This window comes from Polistes fuscatus, unplaced genomic scaffold, assembly GCF_010416935.1.
Source record: "Polistes fuscatus isolate 324 unplaced genomic scaffold, CU_Pfus_HIC Scaffold8, whole genome shotgun sequence".
NCBI lineage: Eukaryota > Metazoa > Arthropoda > Insecta > Hymenoptera > Vespidae > Polistes > Polistes fuscatus.
In genome coordinates, this window is record NW_025113162.1 from 8439134 (window position 1) to 8461414 (window position 22281).

Below are 22281 nucleotides of genomic sequence, written 5' to 3' on the forward strand. Positions count from 1 at the left end.
ATCATAAAAATTATCCAATTCATATTTTAAGATTTATTCTAAAGAAGTGATTTATAGTGATGTAATAATTTAATCATATAAAATATATACTACATATTATAAATAATGATGTCATACATACATACATAAAAATAATTTTTCACGTATAACGTATTTGAAAAATTCCGAAAAATTTTCTAATGAGAATTATTTGTTATTTTATGTAGTTAAATATTATAATAATTTAATTATTCAATAGTAGTTTATATGTTATATAACTCCTTAAGGGCATAATTTTAATTGTAAATGTATTATTTAATAAGCACATTGTAAGCTAACTTAGCTGCAGATATTGGTAGAAATGTATCAAGCAGAACAAATTAAATTTAGTAAATTTTATTATTTAGATTCTTGTTAGATTTTCATTATAACAATTTTAATAATCGTTATACATTACTGGCAATGCTTTATGAATAAAAAAGTATAAAAAAATAAATATAAACTGATTCTCTAATAATTTATTTATCTAGTTGAGACATTTGATGTATATACCCATCAAAAAAGAAATCTGCTTTGTCCAGCATCAATATCTTATTATTTGTTTTATGAAATTAACAAAGTAATGAATTCCAACATATATCTATTGTAATATTGTTTTATTAATTTATTTTTGAAAAATACCTTTGGCCCATGTTTATATATACGTTTTTTTGTAAAGCAATAAATATGTTATAAATATCATATTAAATTTCCTAGATTACTTTAATACTTTTTCGAAACGCAAATTGCGTTGGGTTTAAGAGAACATTTTGTTTGTTCTTCTCTACATATTTATGGATTATGTGAAAATATATAAGTTCTTCAGTACCTGCCAAAGATCGTACGCATACAAATGAGCTTTTACTATTATTTAAGAACGTACAATCACATGACTTGTTTCTAGCAATAGTAACTCATTTATCTAGGATATATTTCATTATGAAATTAAATGCTCAAATAAATAAATAATACATAGATAAATTCCAAAGGCTATAAAACTGGAAGTAAACATTCGATATTTTGTATAGCTTTTACTGCATCAGCTATTCTTTGTAATTCTCCTTCACTATTAGCCAGTTTTTCTTCATTGCTCTTTTGTACATCGAGAGGTACTTTAGTATAATAGTCATTAACAGACATAGCTTGTTTGATCTTCTGTACGGTTTCCATTAATTGTATTTCTTTCTTTTTAAGTTTTTCTAATTCTTTTTTGGGATCAATTATACCCTGAGTAAAAGAAGAAGTATTATTATTGCGCATTTTGTATATAATTATAAAGATATAAGTAATATTATTTTATAAATACCTGTAACATTACGTGTATTTGAAGTTTATCGGTTATTGTAACAATAGCACATCCCAAAGGAGGTTTCTCTAAGCTAATTGTGGAATTAGCTAAAGTTTCTATTAAGCTTTGATATTTCATAATTTTATTTATTAGTAGATGATCGTCACACTTGAAATATCCCTCAACTTTTAGTTTATTTGGTAGATTATAAGTCGCTCGTGCTGATCTTATACTTTTTATTACTTTTTGCACAAAATCAATGTCTTTTTCTATTTCATGATTTCTCCATGGACACTAATGAATAAGTATTAGTAAATATTAAATACCGACACAAGCTTCAAATAATATTTTATATAATATACTGTTATTATCATTACCTCTATGATTTCAGGATAAGGACTAACACATATGCTTGGGTAAGATTGTTTTTTACGAGGCAAACGTTGATAAAGTTCTTCCGTTATAAATGGCATGAAAGGATGTAATAATCTTAATCCGACATCAAGAGTTTTGAATAACACCTTTCTTGCTTGCAATTTACGTTCATTATTATTGCTTTGAAATATTGGCTTGAGGTATTCCTACAAAAGATTTGTTATTGTATTATTTGAAAAAAATGAAATATTTTTTTTTAAGTAATTATAGTATTATAAAAAATGCTCACCAAGTAAACGTCACATAAATCATATAACCACATATTATAACATGCAGTTGTTGCTGTTGTAAAATCATATTGTCTCATAGCTTCATTGCAAGTTTTAACAGCATAACTTACTCTTGAAAGCATCCATAAATCTACATTTGTTTCTTTACCAGTTAACTGTAAATATTTTTTTGTAAATAATTTATCAATTGTATAAAATTATATTTAAAAAAGAATGCATAATCTTTAGTAAAATATCGATAGTAAAAAATGAATAAAATATTAATGCTTACTTGAGAATTATTATTGCTATTCTTATGATCTTTACATGTACATTGCGGTAACATTATATTTTGTTCTTTACGAAAAGCAGCCTTTTCATGTTCGTTAAAGGTTTCCATGTGATTATACCAACGATATAAATGTGGATAATTTGAAAATTGAACATCTATAGAATTTAAAATGTTATAAGTTTTAACGTCAGCTTGAGATGGCGTATATCCATCAAGATATGGATAATCTTCTAAATAATGATTTAATGCATCTTGTATGCATTTTTCATTTAAAGTTGATTGGTACCAATTATTATCACCAATCATAGCAATTCCATTCTAAATAAATTAAATTATATATTAATAAATGAATTCTTAAAACGATTTATCAATAATATCTTACCGATTGAGGTTCGTCATAATTTAACTCAGTACCTAAGTACATCAATGAAAATTTGATAGCATTCCAAATTTTATTGCAGAAAAATCTATAGCCTTGAACGCGAAGAATATCTAGATTGATATCACGACCTTGTGTAGTATAAGCACAAAGAGCAAATCGTAAAGCATCGGTTCCACATTCAGGTATGCCTTGTGGATAATCCCGCTTCTGTCCTTCGATAGCTCGTTTAAGTTCATTTTGATCTAAATTTGAATCTAAGAGCTGCTTATGAAGGTTCTGAAAAATGATATTCATTTTAATAACCTTCTTATTAAATTTTATTTTACTGTCATACTAAATTTTATAATACCTCCAAAGATATTCCTTTAATCACATCCATGGGATCAATTACATTACCCAGAGATTTGCTCATTTTCCTTCCATGAGCATCTCTCACCATAGCATGTAAATATACTTCTCTGTTGAAACACATTTATAAAGATTTATGAATAATTTATAAATATGTATAATACGTACTTGAAAGGTAATTGTCCTAATAATTTTTGTCCTAGAAATACCATTCTAGCAACCCAAAAGAATAATATATCATGTCCAGTTTCCAATAATGTACCTGGATAAAAAGCTTTCAGATCTTCTGTCTGTATAAAATTATAATTTGAATAGATAATTTAATATTACCTTTTTTTTTATTTATTTATTATTTTTCTAACAAATATCGTGGTGTGTTATAATTTACTTACATTATCAGGCCATCCAAATATAGAAAATGGAAATAGACCAGATGAGAACCAAGTATCTAAAACATCTGGATCTTGTTCAAGAATAATTTCATTAATATCTAGACCATATTTCTTAGCTGCTTTTTCTTTAGCCTCGTTTTCAGAATGAGCACTAACCCAATACGTATCATCTGTCTAATAAAATGCATTATGCATTAAAATATATTGTGAAATTTATTTCATTTATAGTTCTGTAAGATATTACATCTTTTCTATACTTACAGTGTTATTTATATTTTTAATAAGATAAGCAGGAATACGATGACCCCACCACAATTGTCGAGAAATACACCAATCTCTGATACCATCCATCCAGTGATACCATGTTTTTTTGTATTGTTCAGGAATAATCTTTAACTCACCATCTTGTACTGCTTTCATAGCTGTCTTAGCCATTTCATCGCATTTAATATACCTATTGAAAAACCAATTTTAGTATTAAATATAATTTTATTGTAGAATATTTATTGTATAATCAATTTACCATTGTGGTTTTATAAGTGGCTCAACTACATCTTTGGATCGACTACATATTGGCACAACCATAGGATTATCTTTAATTTCAATAAATAATTCCTTTTCCTTTAATCTTTTTAGAATTGCTTTTCTAGCTTCAAATCTCTTCATTCCCTGCAGTTTTAAAATATATATTTGTTTTAAAAGAATTTCTTGTTTAATGTTAAATATGTATAAAAAATATATGTAAAATACCGTGAATTCTCCATAATCACCAATAATATTTCCATTGTCATCAAAAATAGTAATAAACGGAAGATTATGTCGTTTCCCAACTTCGTAGTCGTTTGGATCATGAGCTGGTGTAATCTTTACAGCACCTAAATTTAATTAATTTTAATGAAAATATTTTTGTACAAAAATTAAGTAAGCGAAAAAAATACAATAAGTTGCACTTACCAGTACCAAACTCCATTTCAACGAATTCATCCGAAATGATAGGTATTTTTCTTTTGCAGAAAGGATGCTGTACAAATTTTCCAATATATTTAATATAGCGTTCATCTTTTGGATGTACTGCAATTGCAGTATCTCCTAACATCGTCTCAATACGAGTTGTTGCTACAATTATTTTATCTGTGGAGTTTTCAATCTCATATGCAAAAAATACTAACACACCAAATTCAACCTTTTCTTTGTAACCAGGAATAGACAACAAAGTGCGGCCAGTCAATTCCATTTTATCAACCTACAAAACATTGTTCATATATTTGTAATATACAAATATATGTAATATGCAAATATAATTCTTATAAAAATTCACCTCAATATCTGATATTGCACTTTTCAAACTGCAAGACCAATTGACAAGACGATTACTTCTGTAAATTGTGCCATCATCGTGAAGTCTTATGAAAGCTTCAGTTACAGCACGACATAATTTTGGATCCATAGTAAAAGAAGCACGATCCCAATCAAAGGAACCACCTAATTTTCTTAATTGTGTATAAATTCTATCTCCTTTTCTAAAATATAAATTTTTTAATATAATAAATAATTACATAATGGTTCCACAAGAGATGATAATTATTAAATCATAATTAATAACTTATTATACATACTCATATTTCCACTGCCAAACCTTTTCAATAAATTTGTCTCTACCAATATCGTGTCGAGTTTTTTGCTCTTCTCTCCAAAGTTTCTTTTCAACGACTACTTGAGTTGCAATACCTGCATGATCACAACCTGGACTCCAAAGAGTTGTGCATCCTTTCATGCGGTTCCTAAGTACATCAAATTCAAATGAAATATATAATTTCATTTAAAAGTTGTAATAAGAAAAAAGTTTACCATCTTGTAATAGCATCTTCAACTGCATTAGTTAACGCATGACCAAGATGAAGAAAACCAGTTACATTTGGTGGTGGTATTACCATTACAAACTTTCCTTTAGGATTTACTTCTGATATACTTTTTCTCTGTAATAATTAATAATTAAAATGACAAAAAGATATAGAATATATATAATAATAATAATATTAAATGTTTATACCCCATATTCAGGTTTAAAAAATCCTTGTTTTTCCCACCAGGAATACCAAGCAGCCTCTACATATTGTGGATTATATGTATCAGGCATTGCACCAGTAACATCTTTTTTTTCTCCCACTGGTGTGTCTATAGTATATAAGGCAGTATCCTTACTATCCTTTTTCTTATCAATTTTCTAGATATCATTAATGAATAATTAATAAAAACTTTGACTTATGTAATAATGATACAACATGATGAAGAAATCTATCTTACAATTTCATTGAGTTATCTAAACACATTTATATTTATGATATTCATGTAATTTTATTTCTCTTAAATCAATATTAAGCATTTAAATAAATATGTAAACTAGGTTTATTAGAATATAATTAATTAAGACACCATATAAATTATAAATACCATATGGAAACAAAATTATACTTTAAAATTAATTAAATAATTGACATGCAAGGAAGAATGTTCTCACCTCTGTTGTTTCTTTCACTTTAACCGGTTTGTCAGTTAGTTTTTTCTCTTGTTTCTGTTTAAATTTTTCCAGTTTTGCCATTTTCTTAGCTTCTTTTTGCAATTGCTTTGGAGTTTTTTCAGGCACATTTTCGCCGTTATTCAATTCAATCTTAGTGTCAACCATCTTTGAGTCAATAATTCTCTTGATTACGATTTTTGCCTGTTAACTAAGCTGTACTAGTTGAAAATACTGTTTTATAAATAACAAAGTTAACCATGTGCTTTTCACATGCAATCTACCAACAATTTTTCTCTATCAAAACTATCAGACAAATCATCTATATGTAATATGGGGGTATATCCATAGATTAATGCTGTGCAAGTAGATTTTCCATCAACCTTAGAAATATCTTTCTATCAAAACGTAAAATGACACGTTAAAAAATAAATTACCTCTTATATATATATATGTATATATATTTAATATTGAAATAGTTAATAATTTATTAAGAATTAAATTTATGATACAATTCTCAATCAAGATATTATTATTTATAGAAATAAATATGTAACCTAAACCTACGTATATGCAGTTGACCATTATAAATATACATAGTTCGTGCCAAACACATGTAGTCATGTGCAGCCGGTTTATAGCGCGAATCAAGCTAACCTAATAATTCAGAGTTTAGCTTAAATAAATAAACACATTTGATCATAATTTTAATGTTTATATATTAAATATTGTATAAAAAAAAATATAAAAATGGATCGAACAGGTCCTGGGAATTCTTTGGGAAGAAGTGCCAATTCTCCAAGAAAAAGAATGTCAATAGTTCAATCTTTAAAGAAAAATAGTTCGTAAGTACAATTTTATATATTTATCAATCAAAATGATATTATTTTGTATTTATTTTAAAATATTATCATTTCAGAGGATTAAGTGTGTCTGGGAGATCAAATCAATCTGTACAAATCATTTGTAGAACACCGGGTCATGTTGTCGAAAGTTTTGGATCGGCTTTACCTGTTCTTGTTACAGAAGCTTTAACATTTGTTGATAAAAGTACAGCTGTTAGTGTCAGCTTATCTGCAGATGGATGGGCTTGGCTTATATGCGGTCGTAGAATTTTAGTTTGGCAATGTAAAACTACAATACATGATCCTAAACAAAGAAGAATATATAAAAGTCAATGTCGAGAATTGCAGTTACCTCAAAGCGATCTTGCTCATAAAGCTGAATGTATAGCCGTGTGGTTACCACAAGGACAACAGGTTCTTTAAATTATCTATTGTTATAAATAGTATTGATAGCTATGTGAGCCGCTTGCAGATCAAAACAATTAACTTCATGGCAACAAATAAGTGGCTCGTGTAAAAGAATTGTAATTTCTAAGAATAAAATTATGTTTATATTCCATTAGGTTCCAAGTTGTATGGCAGTTTCACCGGAAGGTATTGTGCGATTTTGGGCTAGTATAGCTCATGAAGGATCATCCGTAGAAACAAGTGCTGAACTTGCAGGACAAGAAGTTAATTGTTTAACATATGTCCCAGGACATGGTTGTATTTTAGCTACAACCACTTGTACAGTAGCACTTTTACAACCACAATTTATTGGTGGAAAAAATAGTATTATTTGTCGTGTCCTTAGAACAAGTCAAGGATGGTTGGGTGGTATTGGACGTAGAATGACATCCCTTATTTTTGGAGCTGTACCACAATCACCAGTTGCAGAAACGGTATTTTATTTTAATGTTTATTACAGATATAGATAAGATTATAAATTAGTTTTGCAATTTACATAATAAATAAATGATTCTTTTTTAGAAACTAGTAAAAGTCGTATGTTCAGGACTTGGAGAAAGAGGATCAAGGGTTTTGATTCTTGCTGGATTATCATTACAATATTGGTCATTTCCACATAATGAACAAGAAAAAATGGAGTTTGATGAAGATATTAGCCATATGGTTTCACAAGCTTTTCAAAGAAAAGTTTGGGTTAGAATCAAAGAGTTTTTCAAAAATTGCTAATAATTAATCATTATTTGTCAATATATTAATATTTTTTAATTCATAGGAAGCAAGTGCATGTAATCCACAAAGTATGGATACTTGGTTAATTGATATGCAATTTTGCGAAGAAGGAGTAGTGTTTCTAATGGCAGCCCATTGTGCTGATATTTCTGTGCAAATTTATTTTGCTCTTGGTATAAAATTTATATTATCCAATTTTATCACAATTACTTTTTATAATTTTATTATTCATTCTTTAATTTATATTCCATTTCACCATGTGTTCTTCTAGGATTAATACCTTTGTCTGGTGCATCTATGGCAAATAGTTTTAAATGGTTTATACCTGTGAAATTTGATTATATTGCCTTGTATAATGCTGATATAGAAACAGTTTTACTTAATTATTATCGTTTCATACTGTGTGGTTGGGAAGCAATTATATATGATCAAGTTAATGTTATTGTAGTTAATTGTAAGTGCTCTTTATAATAACATTACATGTTACACAAGTTATATGTAAAGTTATTAAAAGATTTAATTATATTTATTTTTTAGGTGCTTCTGAACATGACCAAGATAAAATTGAATTAATTAGAGATAAAGAAGACAGTATCTTGGGAGGAGCTTTATGCTCTGGAACACCAGTACTATTTACAAAAAATATTGGATTTGTTTCTATTATACCAACAGATTTTTCATCGCAAGACTTTAACACGTTCGTTTTTTTCATATATGTTTAGTATAATTTATTTGTGTTGAATAATAATTTTTATTTATTATTTACAGGAACTATACAGATATCAATGCTACCATAGATTATAGTTATAAAAATGATCAAGCAACACAAAACTTTTCTGCACTTACAAGTAACGATGAATTGCAAGATATGTTTTATAGTTCTGATGGTGTCACACAATTAAGAGCTGCATTCTTACTTAGTTTACGTCAAAATAAGGTATAAAGAACATAATATTGTGACAAATTGAATTAATTATGAAAATATAACGATACACTATTAATATAAAATATTTAATCTTTTAGTCAAAATGCGAAGAAATTTTAACGCAACTATTTCCTTTGCAAGAAGAACCTGTAATGGACATTGATGCAATTCTTGATACACTGGCTTTGAAAGTTGCAAAAGATTTAATTGATGATTATCCAGCAAATGATCCACGTTGGACAAACCATAGGGATTTATGTAATTATTATTATTTTTTAATCTATTAAAATTTTATATATAATGTCATTAAACTTTATGAATATTTTTTGTTTGTTTAGCTATAACAGTAAATGCTGTTACCGCTATTCAAATACCGCATCAATTAGAAGGAAAACAAAAAGCATTAGATCTATTTGTATCATTTTTGAAAGAACATAATTTATGGGATAGAGTAAGTATTGAATTATAACTGGAATATTTAAAAAATATATTATTCTCATTATAACTTTTATACCTTTATAAAGTTTTGTGCAGTAACATACAGAGGGATAATCATGTCTACATCGCATGTTCTTAGTGAATATGCAGAAAAAATAGTTGCTGCTATGACTATATATAATCTTCAAAATAGGTATGTTTTTCTATTAAATTTGTATCAAAAATAAAACTATGTTTGATCTATGTTAACATTTATTATTTTTTAAGAAATCCAGAACTTATTGATTCTATTATTGAACAAACATTGAAACCTGAAACATATGTCTCCGAAGAATTAACTTCACGTGATATATTTTATCGTGAAGTAAGTGCTGTACATTTATTCTTACCTTGCTTAGTAAATAATGCGACTGAAATCACACTATCGGAAAGACCAACGCACCAAGTTGCACAATATATAATGCAAGTAAATTCTATATTATTGGTAAGTACATATGTAAGATTTTAACGTTGTTTTTTTACACATTTTTTCATAGCTTTATATTTTTGTAACAAGGGTACTTTAAACGAAGTAGTAAAATATCGACAATATAATGCTGAACGTTTCGTACCAACAAGATGTTCTAATGGTATAACAGAATATCTTCCTTGGACTGCAGCTTCTGGTAAACATGGTCTTAGACATTGTCTTACCACTATGGTATGTGTATTTAATTTGCTTAAGGAGCCATTCTTTTTAATGAAAATGTGTTAATGAATTTTTTATTTTCAACGTGCACAGCATAATATGACCTTAAAACATGGTGTTACCGGAACGAATGATACAACAATTAAAAATGAATTATATGAACAACTGGTCAGTCTTATAGATCTAATATTAGATGGAAGAAAATGTCATTTAGAAAGTATTCGTGGTACTGAAAAATTTGAAGTACTTTTAAAGCAATATGAAACAGATAGAATGAATTTGATTCAACCTCTTAGTAAGTATTATTATAAATATTATTTTTATATACTTTATATTGATACAATACGTGTAATTAATTTGTAATATTTTTTTTCAGTAAAGGAAGAACAATATGAAAATGCTGCCATACTTGCTGAAAAATATTGTGATTTTGGATCTCTTATCCAAATTTGCGAATTAACAAATAATAAAAATAGACTTGATAGTTACATAGATAAATTTGCGTCACAAGATTTTGCAGGCTTTTTATTTTCATGGTAAATATGTATTTGACTATTTCTATTTTGTTATAATAATCTTATACATAATATTTAAAAAATGTAATGATTAAAAATAAAGGTACGTGAAAGATGGACGACAAGGACAATTAGTAGAACGATGTAGACGTGGTGGTTCAATTGAGTTGGCAGAAAAATTATCCGAGCATCCCACTATATCGTGGGTACAAGCAGTGTTGACAGATGAATTAAGATTTGCAGCTAATACACTGCATTCGTTAGCAGTTCAAGAAACTGAATTAGTAACACGCAAAAAAGTATGTATTTGTTATTTTTATAAAGATTGTATCCTAGAAAATGATTTTATATCATTTTGTTAATAGTCTATGTTGTCATTGGCAAAATTGGCACTTCTTGCATCCGATGAACCAGAATATGAAATAAAAGATTATGTAAAAAGTATCGACAATGAACTAGCTTTAATTGCTCATCAAGAAGATCTACCAACTGGAGTACTCACAACATATGGATATGATATTGAAAAATTGAAAGTATTTACACCAGTGGAATTAATCACGGTATAACAATTAATCCTTTATAATATTTTATATGTGATAAATATTATAATATTAACCAATATTACTAATTTTGTTTATTTAGCTTTATACATCTGAAGATAATGTCATAGCAAGCGAATATGATTTTAAAAAAGCTTTAGATTTATTAGATTACGTTAAACAAGAAGATGAAAAATCTTCATTGAGATTGAGAATTTGGGCACGTGCAGCTCGAAGAGATTCATGGGAAACAGTTGATAAAAATCCTAAACAACAAGCACAAGGAACCATATTTTTTAAATTAATGGAACTTGCATATATGATGGGTATGTTATATGATAAAATTGTGAATAATTTTCCCTTCATATATTTATGCTTTCATTGTTATATGTAGGTGGTAAAGTGAAGGAATTTTTACCATCAGTTGATGCACTTCTTATGGAACCCGAATTAGGATCTCTTGCAGCATCCAGTAATTTTCAATTTCTCGTCAAATTATTATACGAATATGCTTACGATAATTATTAATAAATTAACCTGATATCAATATCAATACTAAGTTTGTATTTTTATATACAATAAATAACAATTATATATAAACTGTCAATAAGTTTTTTTATAATTGTATGAATAACATTTTAAAGTACAAAAATAATTAAAATTGTTAATAATCTATTTTCTTAATATAAGTTATTTGAAAAATATAAATAAAAGAAAGACGAATGTCGAAAGTATTATTGATAATATATTTCTGCTTGCACTATTCTTATAGTATGTACTTTCTATTCTGACAATATATCGCACATGATCTGGTGTTCTACAACCTAATTCTGGAATGAAAAATATAAATAATTTTTCTAATCATTGAGAGAGAGAAAATATTTTTCATCTTAATTTTACATCTAATACTTATATGTTAATTGCTTAAGATTGTGTATAATGTAGATAATTTATTCACTTACTACATACCTGCACATTTACGTAAAGAAGTTACATGCTGTACACGATAATATATGTGAGGACACATTTTTTTGTCAGGACAAAGAGTATAATCATTTAATATAATGTCCTTATGACCGTCTGCATCTCTACAATATTCATTGTATTTCTTTTTTGTGCTATTGAACTGAATCCAAGAGCATACTGTTATTTCACCATACCCAACGCTATGAAACTAAAATATAATCACATTAATTTATTAAAGAATTATATAGGTATTTAAAAAAGAAAGGAAATATACAAACCGTAACAGTTGTTTGTTTCGTATTTTTTCTCCAGTGTCTGTGTAATTTGTATAAAATAGATTGTGATGGACCTATATAATTTTCCATTTGATTTTTATGATTTTCAGTAGTTATATTCATATTTGGTAAAGGTCTTAATAGCCAATGTACTAAAAATACATTATTATGAATATTTATTACATCATAAGTGTAAATATGATTACAATTATATATACCTGCACTAAAATGATTAATAATATCATCAATTTGCAAAGTTTTAATTAAATGATCTTCTTCTGACATTATAAAGGGTTGAAATAAATATGCATTATACTCTGATGTATAATATAAGAAATGTACATCTGTGTATATAAAATAATATATCAATATTAGCACATTAACGTTACTAGTTAGTGCAAAATTAAAGACAATTTACCTGGATAATATAATTTGATTTGTTGTAATAACATTAGGGCCGATTGTTGTTGTACGTTGGTCATAAATGCTAATGGAACTAATAAAATTATAATTTGTCCTAAATTACCAATTACATGATTTTTCTGATTTTCTTCTGATGTAATATTTAAATAATTAAATATTGTTTGAAGTGTATTAGTATAATTGAACTGACTGGGCCCTAAAAATAATTATTTATAAATGTTACATTGCTCAATGTTCTGGTTGTGTAGAATGTTTGTTAAAATAGAAAAACAGCTTATTAATTAAAAATGAATCCACACACAAAAGTCACACACATTAAGTTGATATTGTTAGTAACATAAATAATATTTAAAAATATAGTATTTAATTAACTTATAACGTTTTACAAATAAATGATATAAACTTACATGACACTTTTGTAAAATTGTATATAGCTTCATATGCAACTGATGGTCTATTGGTGACGTTAAGTAACCAATTTCCTGTTGAGCCATGCAATATACCTATTTTAGAACCATATATTGATACATCTAAATCTTCTAATAGAACTCTGAAAAAAGTTTTTTATATTCAAATCTCTTTTTTTTAAATTATGTATATATAAATACAGTTGTATACGCTTACGAAATAAAATCCATAGTATAATCTGGGGTCCATGCACCGTCAAAAGCAATTATTACTTCTGCTGGTAATTGAACATTTTTATTACGACAGTGCGATTCTGTAAGTAAATGTTTTTCTGTATAATTTATAAATGTATCAACAGCATAGTTAACCAGTCGCTTTAATGCCTCTTCAGATATATATGCTATGCTATTACGATATGCTAATAAATATGATACTGCATGTGTCTATAATATAAAATTTTTATAATTTTGCCTTTTTTTGTCACTATATAATACCTACTAATGCTTAATAATTTAATTCTGAATATACCTGTTCTGCTAAAATAGTTTTGGATGTAACTTGTGCAAAAGTTGTTTTTCGATTACAAGCTTTGATATTTGGGTCAAAATTAATGCCTTGATTAGAATAATACATATCAAAATCTGACTAAGCCGAAGGCTATGAAAATTGGCAGTCCATGTTTCTAAATTGCGTGCAAGTATTAAACCTGTGAAATACAAACAACAATTTAAAAATATTAAGATTAAATAATATTTTATTTTACTATAATTAATTTACCATCAATGTCACCAACTATTTCAGCCCGTGTTGCGTCATAACTATCAGGATTTTTTGTAAGATAATAAATATTAGGATATATAGTACTGTTCCAAAATCCAGTTACTCCTAATGTCATTTTTTCTTTTACTAAAGGTCCTTGATAAATTACCATTTCACCCAAGTCCCCTTAAATGTACATTTTAATTTTGTATTTTCAATGTTTCTTCATATAACAGTTTATTACTATTATTATAGTAGTTAAATCTCTTACCAGCAATTGTGGTAAGCCATATATTATCAATTGTTATTTCTGATGTATTTATAGATTGCTGCCACATTGATTTTTCAATAATCATTTTGTCTTTTGGTATAATAAAATCAATCTCATCTTCGTTGACATTTAAATAAGTTATAGCTGATGTCGCAAGTAATTGATTCAACGTAATACTTTGATGCTCTAAACTAGCAGCTATTGCTCCTATAATAGCACCAGGAGCAATTGTGCCATACGGAGTAAGAATAACTCCATATTCTCTTGGACAATCTGTTGCATTAATAGATATCGTTCTTCCTATGAAAATAAGTTTGTAAGATAATAATTCTAGATTTAATTGCATATATTGATAGGATGTTACCAGTTAATTTTTCTCGATTCCCAATTTTTTGGCACAGATTGTTTATGTCGTCAGATTTATATTTGTTTATAGCATTTGAGATGGCAAAATGAAGAGTGCATCTTTCTAACTGTGAAAGTACTTTAGAAGGAAAAGCATCAGCATTGCCCGGAACCAATTCTTCTATTATTATATTTTTTGTTCGTTGTGTCCCACGTCCAATGAAAGGCAATATTCCATCACTTTCATGCAAGCCTTCAACGTATTCAACTCCATCAAATTTAAACCTAATATATAACTAGTAACATTATTAATTTAAATTTAAGACATTTTATATATTTCTTTTACCTGTGTAACAATGACGAAGAGAATGTTCTCATATCCATAGTAGTAAAGGTTTCTATTTCAGCTTTTTGCAAAATATCAATGAATGTACGTATATTTAAGGGCAATAAAATCTCATTTTTAGTACGATTTATATAGCATTCTTTAAGAGGATCCGGTATAGTTACTTGAGAATATACTACACAATATCCTGTAAAATGAAATACAATCCATTAGTTATTCCTTTTCAATATATAAATATTATATCTACAATTTTTAATAAAAAAAATGTAAACGTTTAATACATACCGAAGCATAAAAGAAACCAAATTTTGTATATTAACATTTTGAAACAGTTCACTATGTCACTGAAAGAGTATTGCACATGTTGTAACACCGTATGTACTCTGCAATGAATCACTATGTTTTAGAAAGATAGAGTAAGATAATGCTCTACTTCCAATCTTGATAAGATAAATATATAAATGTGAAATCTCTGTAAAAATTATATTATTTACATTTCTTAATTATTTATAAAATCAATGCAATAAGTATACAATAAGTATACAATAAGATATTAATTTATAAAAATAAATTATTTATAGAAATGTATAGTATTGTTTATGCATAAATAATACCTACAAAGATAAAAAGTAAAATAGTTATATTATAAATATTTCATATAACATATATTTATAGTTAAAAAATTAACATTTCAATGTAATAAATTTTTAAATGAAAATAAATGTTTTTTGCTTTTTTGTTTCTTCAAGATTAGCCTTATTCATATAAGTATGACCTGTGCAATAAGAAAAGGGGACATATTACTCACAATATTCCATATCTTATCTTTTGATAGTGATAGTAGATATTTCTACTTGTGTAAAAAGGTAAGTGTGATACCTTTCAAAGAAGAATAGTAAGGACAATATATTTTGTGTAACAATTAAATAAGTTATTTTTATAATAAAATGTAAGTTGTGCCAAAATACTGATACTTTTAAAATAATGCATTATAAGTTGGTCGATATTTTACTTTATAATTTTATATAACTTCAGTTATACATTGTTTAGTATAAGTTATAGTTTATAATAATATATTATACTTGTAGATCTACTGAATTTTATCTTTTTATATACGAACAAAATTATGATGAAGATACTTTATTTACTTATCATGGGTTTTGTCTACAATTTAGGTAAGTTTTTTTATTGATTTAAAAATTTTCATTTATCTAATTTTTTTTTAAATATACATTATATGTACTAATAAATTTTTTAAAAGTAGTATTGAGATGATGTCATATTTTAGGCATCCATGCGCAAGAAAATGCTGTGCGTACTCTTCCAACTTCTCTTCGTGAATGTTATGAAAATAAATATCTTTTAGAAAGGGATAATAGGTTACCCCATACTTTGAATACACTTATAGCAATAGTGCGAAAAATTGAAAATTCAGAAGGATTGAATATGGACCTTAGAAGTTTGTCTGTTGCATTATTACATCGGTAAAAACATATACATATACAAACTGTCAGCAAATTTTATTATTGATAATACTTATTTAATATTTCTCTTGATTTTGCTAATAAGCCAATTAATCATATTTATAATATTTTTTAAATAACACATAAAATATATTTATTAATATTTAAATATTATCAATATATAGTTTTCGCCAAGATGGTATACGTCCAAACCCATCTGTGGTAACACAAGATGGAATATCTCCTTACGCACCAACTGGCCACGAATTTTTTCGTCATGCAAAAACACTTCGATTTATACAAGGAAATGCAATGTTGTTTCCTAATAACAGTATTACTGCTATTGAAAGAGTAAGATTTTTATTGATAAGTTGAAATCTTTATAAATCATAGATATACATATATTTTCTTTATAAATCATTTCCAACTTATACCTTAAAATGAAACAAATGTGATCAAATAATGATAGATTATTTATTTCAGTGTACTCTGCATTTTATGTTGTCAAGTAGCGTAAACATTTTTGAAAGAGGCGATGAAGGAACAGTTTGCAGATTTGCGAATAGTGCATACAGAAATATTAGAAGTATTGATAAAAATGATAGTAATAATACAAAAAATATTAATGACGATGTTGAAACTTTATCTCCAGAAGAAATGTAAATATATATATTTATTTTCCTTTCGTTAAAACATATTTTAATAATAATTTTAATTATCATATAGAGAAACAATAACAAATAGAAAAGATTCAACGGAAAATGCAGTAGATCCTAATTCATTCTATCCAGAATTGCCACCAAATCATCCTGATAAAGGAAGAATATCTGCTCTACCACCGCTAAGTAAATGCCCAGTTGAGAATGGAGTAATTAAGACTCCGTAAGTAAAACTTTATTCAAAATGAAGAAAACGAATTATTCTTTATAATTGTTTTTGAAATATGTATGATTAATAATTTTATAGTTGGGGATCAATTTCCGGTGGCTCAATTCTTGCTGGTATAGCTGCAGCAGTACAACCAGAAAATATTATACTTCGAGATGTATTGAAAGATGAAATACTACAAACTACATATTCATCTGATATAACTTTAGATAATAAGTGGATAGCCACATTAGCTGGTAGATATTACAATAATTTTAGATTAATTTGATTATTATATCTAACATTTATATTTACATATTTCTAAGAAAAATAATATTAAATTTATGCAGGAGACTTAGCTGAAGTTGCGCTTATGCAAGGTCCTAGAGGAGAAAAATTACAAGTAGGAGTAAATGGAGATTGGAATTCTACTGCAATGCCACGTTGGTATTTTCTAAATTCTAATGAAAAACTTCAATTTACGACTGCCGAAATTAGAGGAGATCTGGATGGATTAATTCTTGCTAATGAAGTTAAATCGTGGTATTCAAAAATACCTAGCTTACGTCTTTCTCAAATTTTGGATATGTATTACAGTGCTCCAGGCTTATTTAATTCTACAATTCGAGCATGTAATCGTAGATCGTTGTTTAGATATGTTGCACCTAATTCTACATTATCTGCACAGGTAAATTAATTATTATAATTTTTCTGAATATTATATAAGAAATGTTTTACATAAAAATAAAATAATATATTAAAATAATTCAATAAATTATTTTGTTTACAGGCATACAGTGCATCTTTAGTATTAAGTGAAAATTTAGCAAAAGCAACATTACAACCACCTATTATAGAAAAATTTGCAGTTGATGCTGCAAATGAATTATCAACATATATACGTTAGTATTACACAAGCCTATTATATCCCATTATACGATCGATCCCATAATATGCTAAATTTTTAACAAATTTCTATCTTTTATAGCTTCATCAATGAACCAAGATTTATCATGTCAAGAGACAGATCGTCTATTTGATTCGACTACAGTTTCTGCGGACTTGACTATTATTCTTGATACAAATTGGCCTTTTGAATCTGTACAACCCATATTAGCGTAAGTTTAAAAAAAGCAATGAAATAATTTGTTAAATGTCTATTTACATATTCTTTTTTTCATGCAGGCATATGTTAGAAAATATGGAGATTAATCAGTTCAATAGTAATTTTACTATACTTAATGGCTATGATGGAAATACAATGATTAATAGTACCAATACTCTTTTAAATTTCAACAGTTTCAATTCTTCTAATTATTCTAAAGGTATGTTTACTACATATATATGATCTTTTTTTGTTCTTATATTATCTAGAACTTATTTAATGAAATAGTAAATCAAAATGATTATTTCCAGTTCAAAAAGGTTTAAACCTATCTAAGTCACTTCAAATGTTAAGAATTTTAGAGCAAGATAAATTAAATAGAGAGCATAGAGAAGGTATTGGAGGAAAAGCATCAGATGTAGTGCTAATTATGTCATATAATGCACAGTTATCGCAATCTGATAAAGAATATTGTTTAGAACAACTCAAATATATGCGTGAAGAAATTCCAGGTAACAAGAATTTTTTTTATGTATTCCTTAGTATATTCTATTATATACTTTTTACTCCTTTTATATTGTTTTATTAATTTGTAAACGTTTTTTAGATGCAACCATCCTCATTTTAACTTATGGATCAAAGGATACATGGGCAAATATAGTACAAGATTCTACATCAGATTTGTTCTCAATTGGACAGGGAGATACCAGAGATGGTTTGGCACCGCTTGATAAACTTATTTCAAGAATAAAACAAAGTAAGATATAAATGTGTGATAAAACACATAATATTAATAAAATATTATGAAATAAATAAATATCAAATTATTGTAATAAACATTATAATGATGCACAAATATTAATAGCAAAAAAAAATTACAGTTCCTAAAAGATTAATTAACACGCAATGTGGTGCAAATTATGTTTCAATTGGAACTTCGAATGCATTTGTGGATTATATCCATCCACAGGGAATAAACTTTTATAGACTTCATCCTAATTATTTCTTTTCTCATGATACTACAGCTACAGTAAAGGTATGTAACATACAAAAAAGAAATATAAGATAAAAGAAATATATATAAATTAAATCTCAAAAGAATTAAATATATTTTTGATGATATACTTTTTAGATTTTAGGATCTGGTTGGGGATCTTTAACAGTATGCACATCAAGAAATCTATTATATGTTAATACAACAAAAGCTAATCAAGAAGTTTCTTGCACATCAATAAGTAACAACGAACATAGTTTTTCAGTTTCTTGTGGCGATGCTACATTTATTCATGAATGCCAACCGCTATATATATCTGTAACTGCTAATTCTTCTGATATATCATATCAATGCACAGGTAAATGAAAATAATGAATAAATATATATTATATAAAAATATCAGTGAACAGTTATATATATACATAGAAATAACAACTTTTTATTTCAGATCCAAGCAAGTGTAGATACCCACATATGATAAGGTATACTATTTCATACGAGCATTTAGTATGCACAAGTAGTGCAAATAAAATGGCAATCAATTCTATTGCTTCGATAATAATAGCAATGTATTGTCTTCTATCAAATATCAGATCTTATTAAAAAAAGTTATTTATAACAAACATAATCTATGATTAAAATATCAAACTATCAAATAATAAGTTTTTTTAAAAGATCATTATAAATTTAATAACAAAAATTATATTTATTATTTAACATCTTTTAAAAATTCATAATAATTAATTGACAGTCAATATAATAGATTACTTTTTGTTACCTCATTAAAGCGTAATACAAGTAATGGTTCACTTTCTTATATTCATTTCATATTCAACAAATTATATCGGAAGTTTATATATTACAAACATATGTACAGATATTTAAAAAATATTGTGAAAATTTTTTACCAAAAATAAATAAATTGTTACTTAATAAAAAACAATATAATGTACCTTTAGATGAAGGGCTTGCAAAGTGCTACTGTGTGATCAATTCCACAGGAAACCTTTTTTACCTGAGCTCCTACAGACACCTTTTAAATAAAATTACAAAAAATAGATAAAAATTGTAGGAAGAAATACAATAAAAAATACACATCTTACCTTGAAAGGAAAAAATTGATCATTTTGATGTCTTAATCCTAAAGATCCAAATTTATTACATCCCCACATGTATAAATCTCCTGTATTTGTTATCGCTGCTAGATGATTTATTCCACAATATATATTTGTAACCTAAGAATAAAAATGATTGCATTACACCAAATGGATATTTATATAGAAATCTATGTTAAATAAATTTAATTTTACCTTGGTATTACGTGAATACGCATTGTTACCGAATAATGTGGATGGAATTAAAGTAGGTTTTAAAACTCTTTCTACTTTTGGTCCAAGACCAAGAATACCATATCCCCACACATAAACATCTCCTGAAGCTAAAAAATATAATACAATAAATCAAATTATTATGAACAGTAATATATCTATTATTCTTGTTTCTTCTAATTAATATTTATTTTTTTTGTTCTTACAATTCAATATCATACAGAAACAGCCTCCAGTAGCAATGTCAACAATATGTCCTACTTCCTTAGGTATATTCAGTTCTGTAGCAATGTTTATTTGACAATTATTACTGTCCATTAGTAATTGTCCATATTCTGAATTTCCCCATCCAAAAACTTTTCCCTTATCTAATGTTTAAAATGAAAAATAAAGCAATTAAAAATATTATTATAAATGTATTTTCTGAATAAACCCTAATGTAAATATTAATAACTACCGCTAAGAGCCAATACACAATCTGCAACACAAGCAACTTTTATTATGTGTTGCCCTGCTAAATCCCCTTTGACCAAACTTGGTTGATATTCATTTCGATAATGTGCCAAGCCAGTTTGTCCATCAGCACCCCAACCAAATGTATATACTTCACCAGATTCTGTTAAAAGTATGCTACGATATAATATATATTAATAAGCAATGTTAGAAAATATTTACATAGGTAGACATACAAGTAGATAATCAGAATAAATTATTGGCTTTATACCTATGATCTTGACCAGCTGTAACAGCAGTTATTTGATTTCCTCTTATACTAGGTATATGATGAACTGCATTACTACGATTATAATTTTCATTTATTATAATTGGTCTACCGCATTGACCATATCCATTGTTGCCTAATGTAAAAAGTCCTTCGTTTGTTAATATTAATAAATGTGCCCTTCCAGCTGCTATACTTATAACTTCAGCCGTTGAATTTTTAAGTGGCAGATTTATTGGCATTGGAGAAGTTACTACATCTAAATAAACTTTATCTGCTTCTTGAAAACCTAAGTAAGGAGACATTTTATTTGAAATAAGTATCTGAAAGCAGCAGATTAATTTTACTGACATTTAATATTTTACATAATAAAATAATACTTTATTACCAAGTTGAGAATCTGTGTTTATCCCACTACCATAAACGATATTTTTATCAGAAGAATTTATTGCAAAAGCTGTAAAACCATAGCCACATGCAATATCTATTACTTTATATCTTTCTCCAAAAGTTAATCTTCTTGGTGCTGAAAGATAAGCTATGCCTTGTTTGGACAATGTTTTATCAATGGTACCTAAAGCTCCATGTTCTGCAAGACCCCAAACATATACTCTACGATCACCCACCTTACTGATCGGATACTTAAATACTGTAATGAAATGATAAAAAAATTTACTTAAACTTTTTTTTTATGGAATAATTAAGATATGAGAATAAAATAAATACTATTTAATATTTTTAAACATTACTATAAGTAAAAAAATATATTTTAAGGTTATTACCAGGTAAAATGTCCTTTTTTATCTTTTTACGATTGGATTTTCCTAATCCTATATTTTTATTGATTCTTTTAAGTCCATTAATTATTTTCAACATAATTTTAATTATAAAAAATACAAATTTCACAAATAAATACTACTTATACGTTATACGTTACTAGTGGATTTTGTTTAAGACATTCATGTTGTTTACGAAGACTTCATTAAGATTAATCATCCACAGAAA

At 26.9% G+C, this 22281-nt stretch overlaps 5 protein-coding genes across 5 annotated transcripts; 2 read left to right on the forward strand and 3 right to left on the reverse strand.

Moving 5' to 3' along the window:
• Positions 1-482: 482 nt before the first annotated feature.
• Positions 483-6258, reverse strand: LOC122524689 (valine--tRNA ligase). Its single transcript, XM_043647073.1, has 18 exons — positions 5883-6258; positions 5415-5588; positions 5213-5340; positions 4981-5145; positions 4683-4884; positions 4319-4607; positions 4115-4239; positions 3888-4033; positions 3626-3818; positions 3365-3538; positions 3141-3262; positions 2974-3082; positions 2625-2900; positions 2243-2560; positions 1971-2126; positions 1684-1887; positions 1325-1600; positions 483-1245 (listed from the first exon to the last, which is right to left on the reverse strand). The coding sequence occupies exons 1-18, from the start codon at positions 6045-6047 to the stop codon at positions 1009-1011; spliced, it is 3459 nt and encodes a 1152-aa protein (XP_043503008.1). The 5' UTR covers positions 6048-6258; the 3' UTR covers positions 483-1008.
• A 168-nt stretch (positions 6259-6426) lies between these two features.
• Positions 6427-11610, forward strand: LOC122524887 (nuclear pore complex protein Nup133). Its single transcript, XM_043647375.1, has 19 exons — positions 6427-6724; positions 6799-7138; positions 7288-7605; positions 7694-7864; positions 7944-8073; positions 8172-8354; positions 8438-8597; positions 8669-8837; positions 8924-9083; positions 9164-9276; positions 9350-9456; positions 9531-9747; positions 9820-9963; positions 10045-10246; positions 10328-10487; positions 10570-10765; positions 10832-11026; positions 11109-11331; positions 11400-11610. Exons 1-19 carry the CDS (start codon positions 6630-6632, stop codon positions 11531-11533), a joined length of 3417 nt encoding a protein of 1138 aa, XP_043503310.1. The 5' UTR covers positions 6427-6629; the 3' UTR covers positions 11534-11610.
• Positions 11611-11689: 79 nt separating this feature from the next.
• On the reverse strand, positions 11690-20260 carry LOC122525171. The gene is given in 15 exon segments (XM_043647844.1): positions 11690-11835; positions 11975-12179; positions 12250-12398; positions 12465-12590; positions 12665-12865; positions 13077-13219; positions 13294-13520; positions 13606-13712; positions 13715-13783; positions 13855-14022; positions 14108-14407; positions 14472-14737; positions 14799-14985; positions 15084-15181; positions 20181-20260. Coding segments are annotated over 14 exon segments (2325 nt in total). The 5' UTR covers positions 15121-15181; positions 20181-20260; the 3' UTR covers positions 11690-11695.
• LOC122525002 lies at positions 15928-19830 on the forward strand. Its single transcript, XM_043647533.1, has 15 exons — positions 15928-15973; positions 16087-16282; positions 16447-16612; positions 16745-16920; positions 16988-17143; positions 17228-17385; positions 17479-17816; positions 17919-18030; positions 18117-18246; positions 18314-18453; positions 18545-18745; positions 18841-18990; positions 19115-19269; positions 19366-19585; positions 19676-19830. Exons 1-15 carry the CDS (start codon positions 15928-15930, stop codon positions 19828-19830), a joined length of 2499 nt encoding a protein of 832 aa, XP_043503468.1.
• On the reverse strand, positions 20027-22152 carry LOC122525003 (RCC1-like G exchanging factor-like protein). The gene is made up of 8 exons (XM_043647534.1): positions 22059-22152; positions 21665-21925; positions 21280-21565; positions 21013-21185; positions 20762-20923; positions 20538-20665; positions 20331-20462; positions 20027-20260 (listed from the first exon to the last, which is right to left on the reverse strand). The coding sequence occupies exons 1-8, from the start codon at positions 22150-22152 to the stop codon at positions 20183-20185; spliced, it is 1314 nt and encodes a 437-aa protein (XP_043503469.1). The 3' UTR covers positions 20027-20182.
• Between the last annotated feature and the right edge of the window lie 129 nt (positions 22153-22281).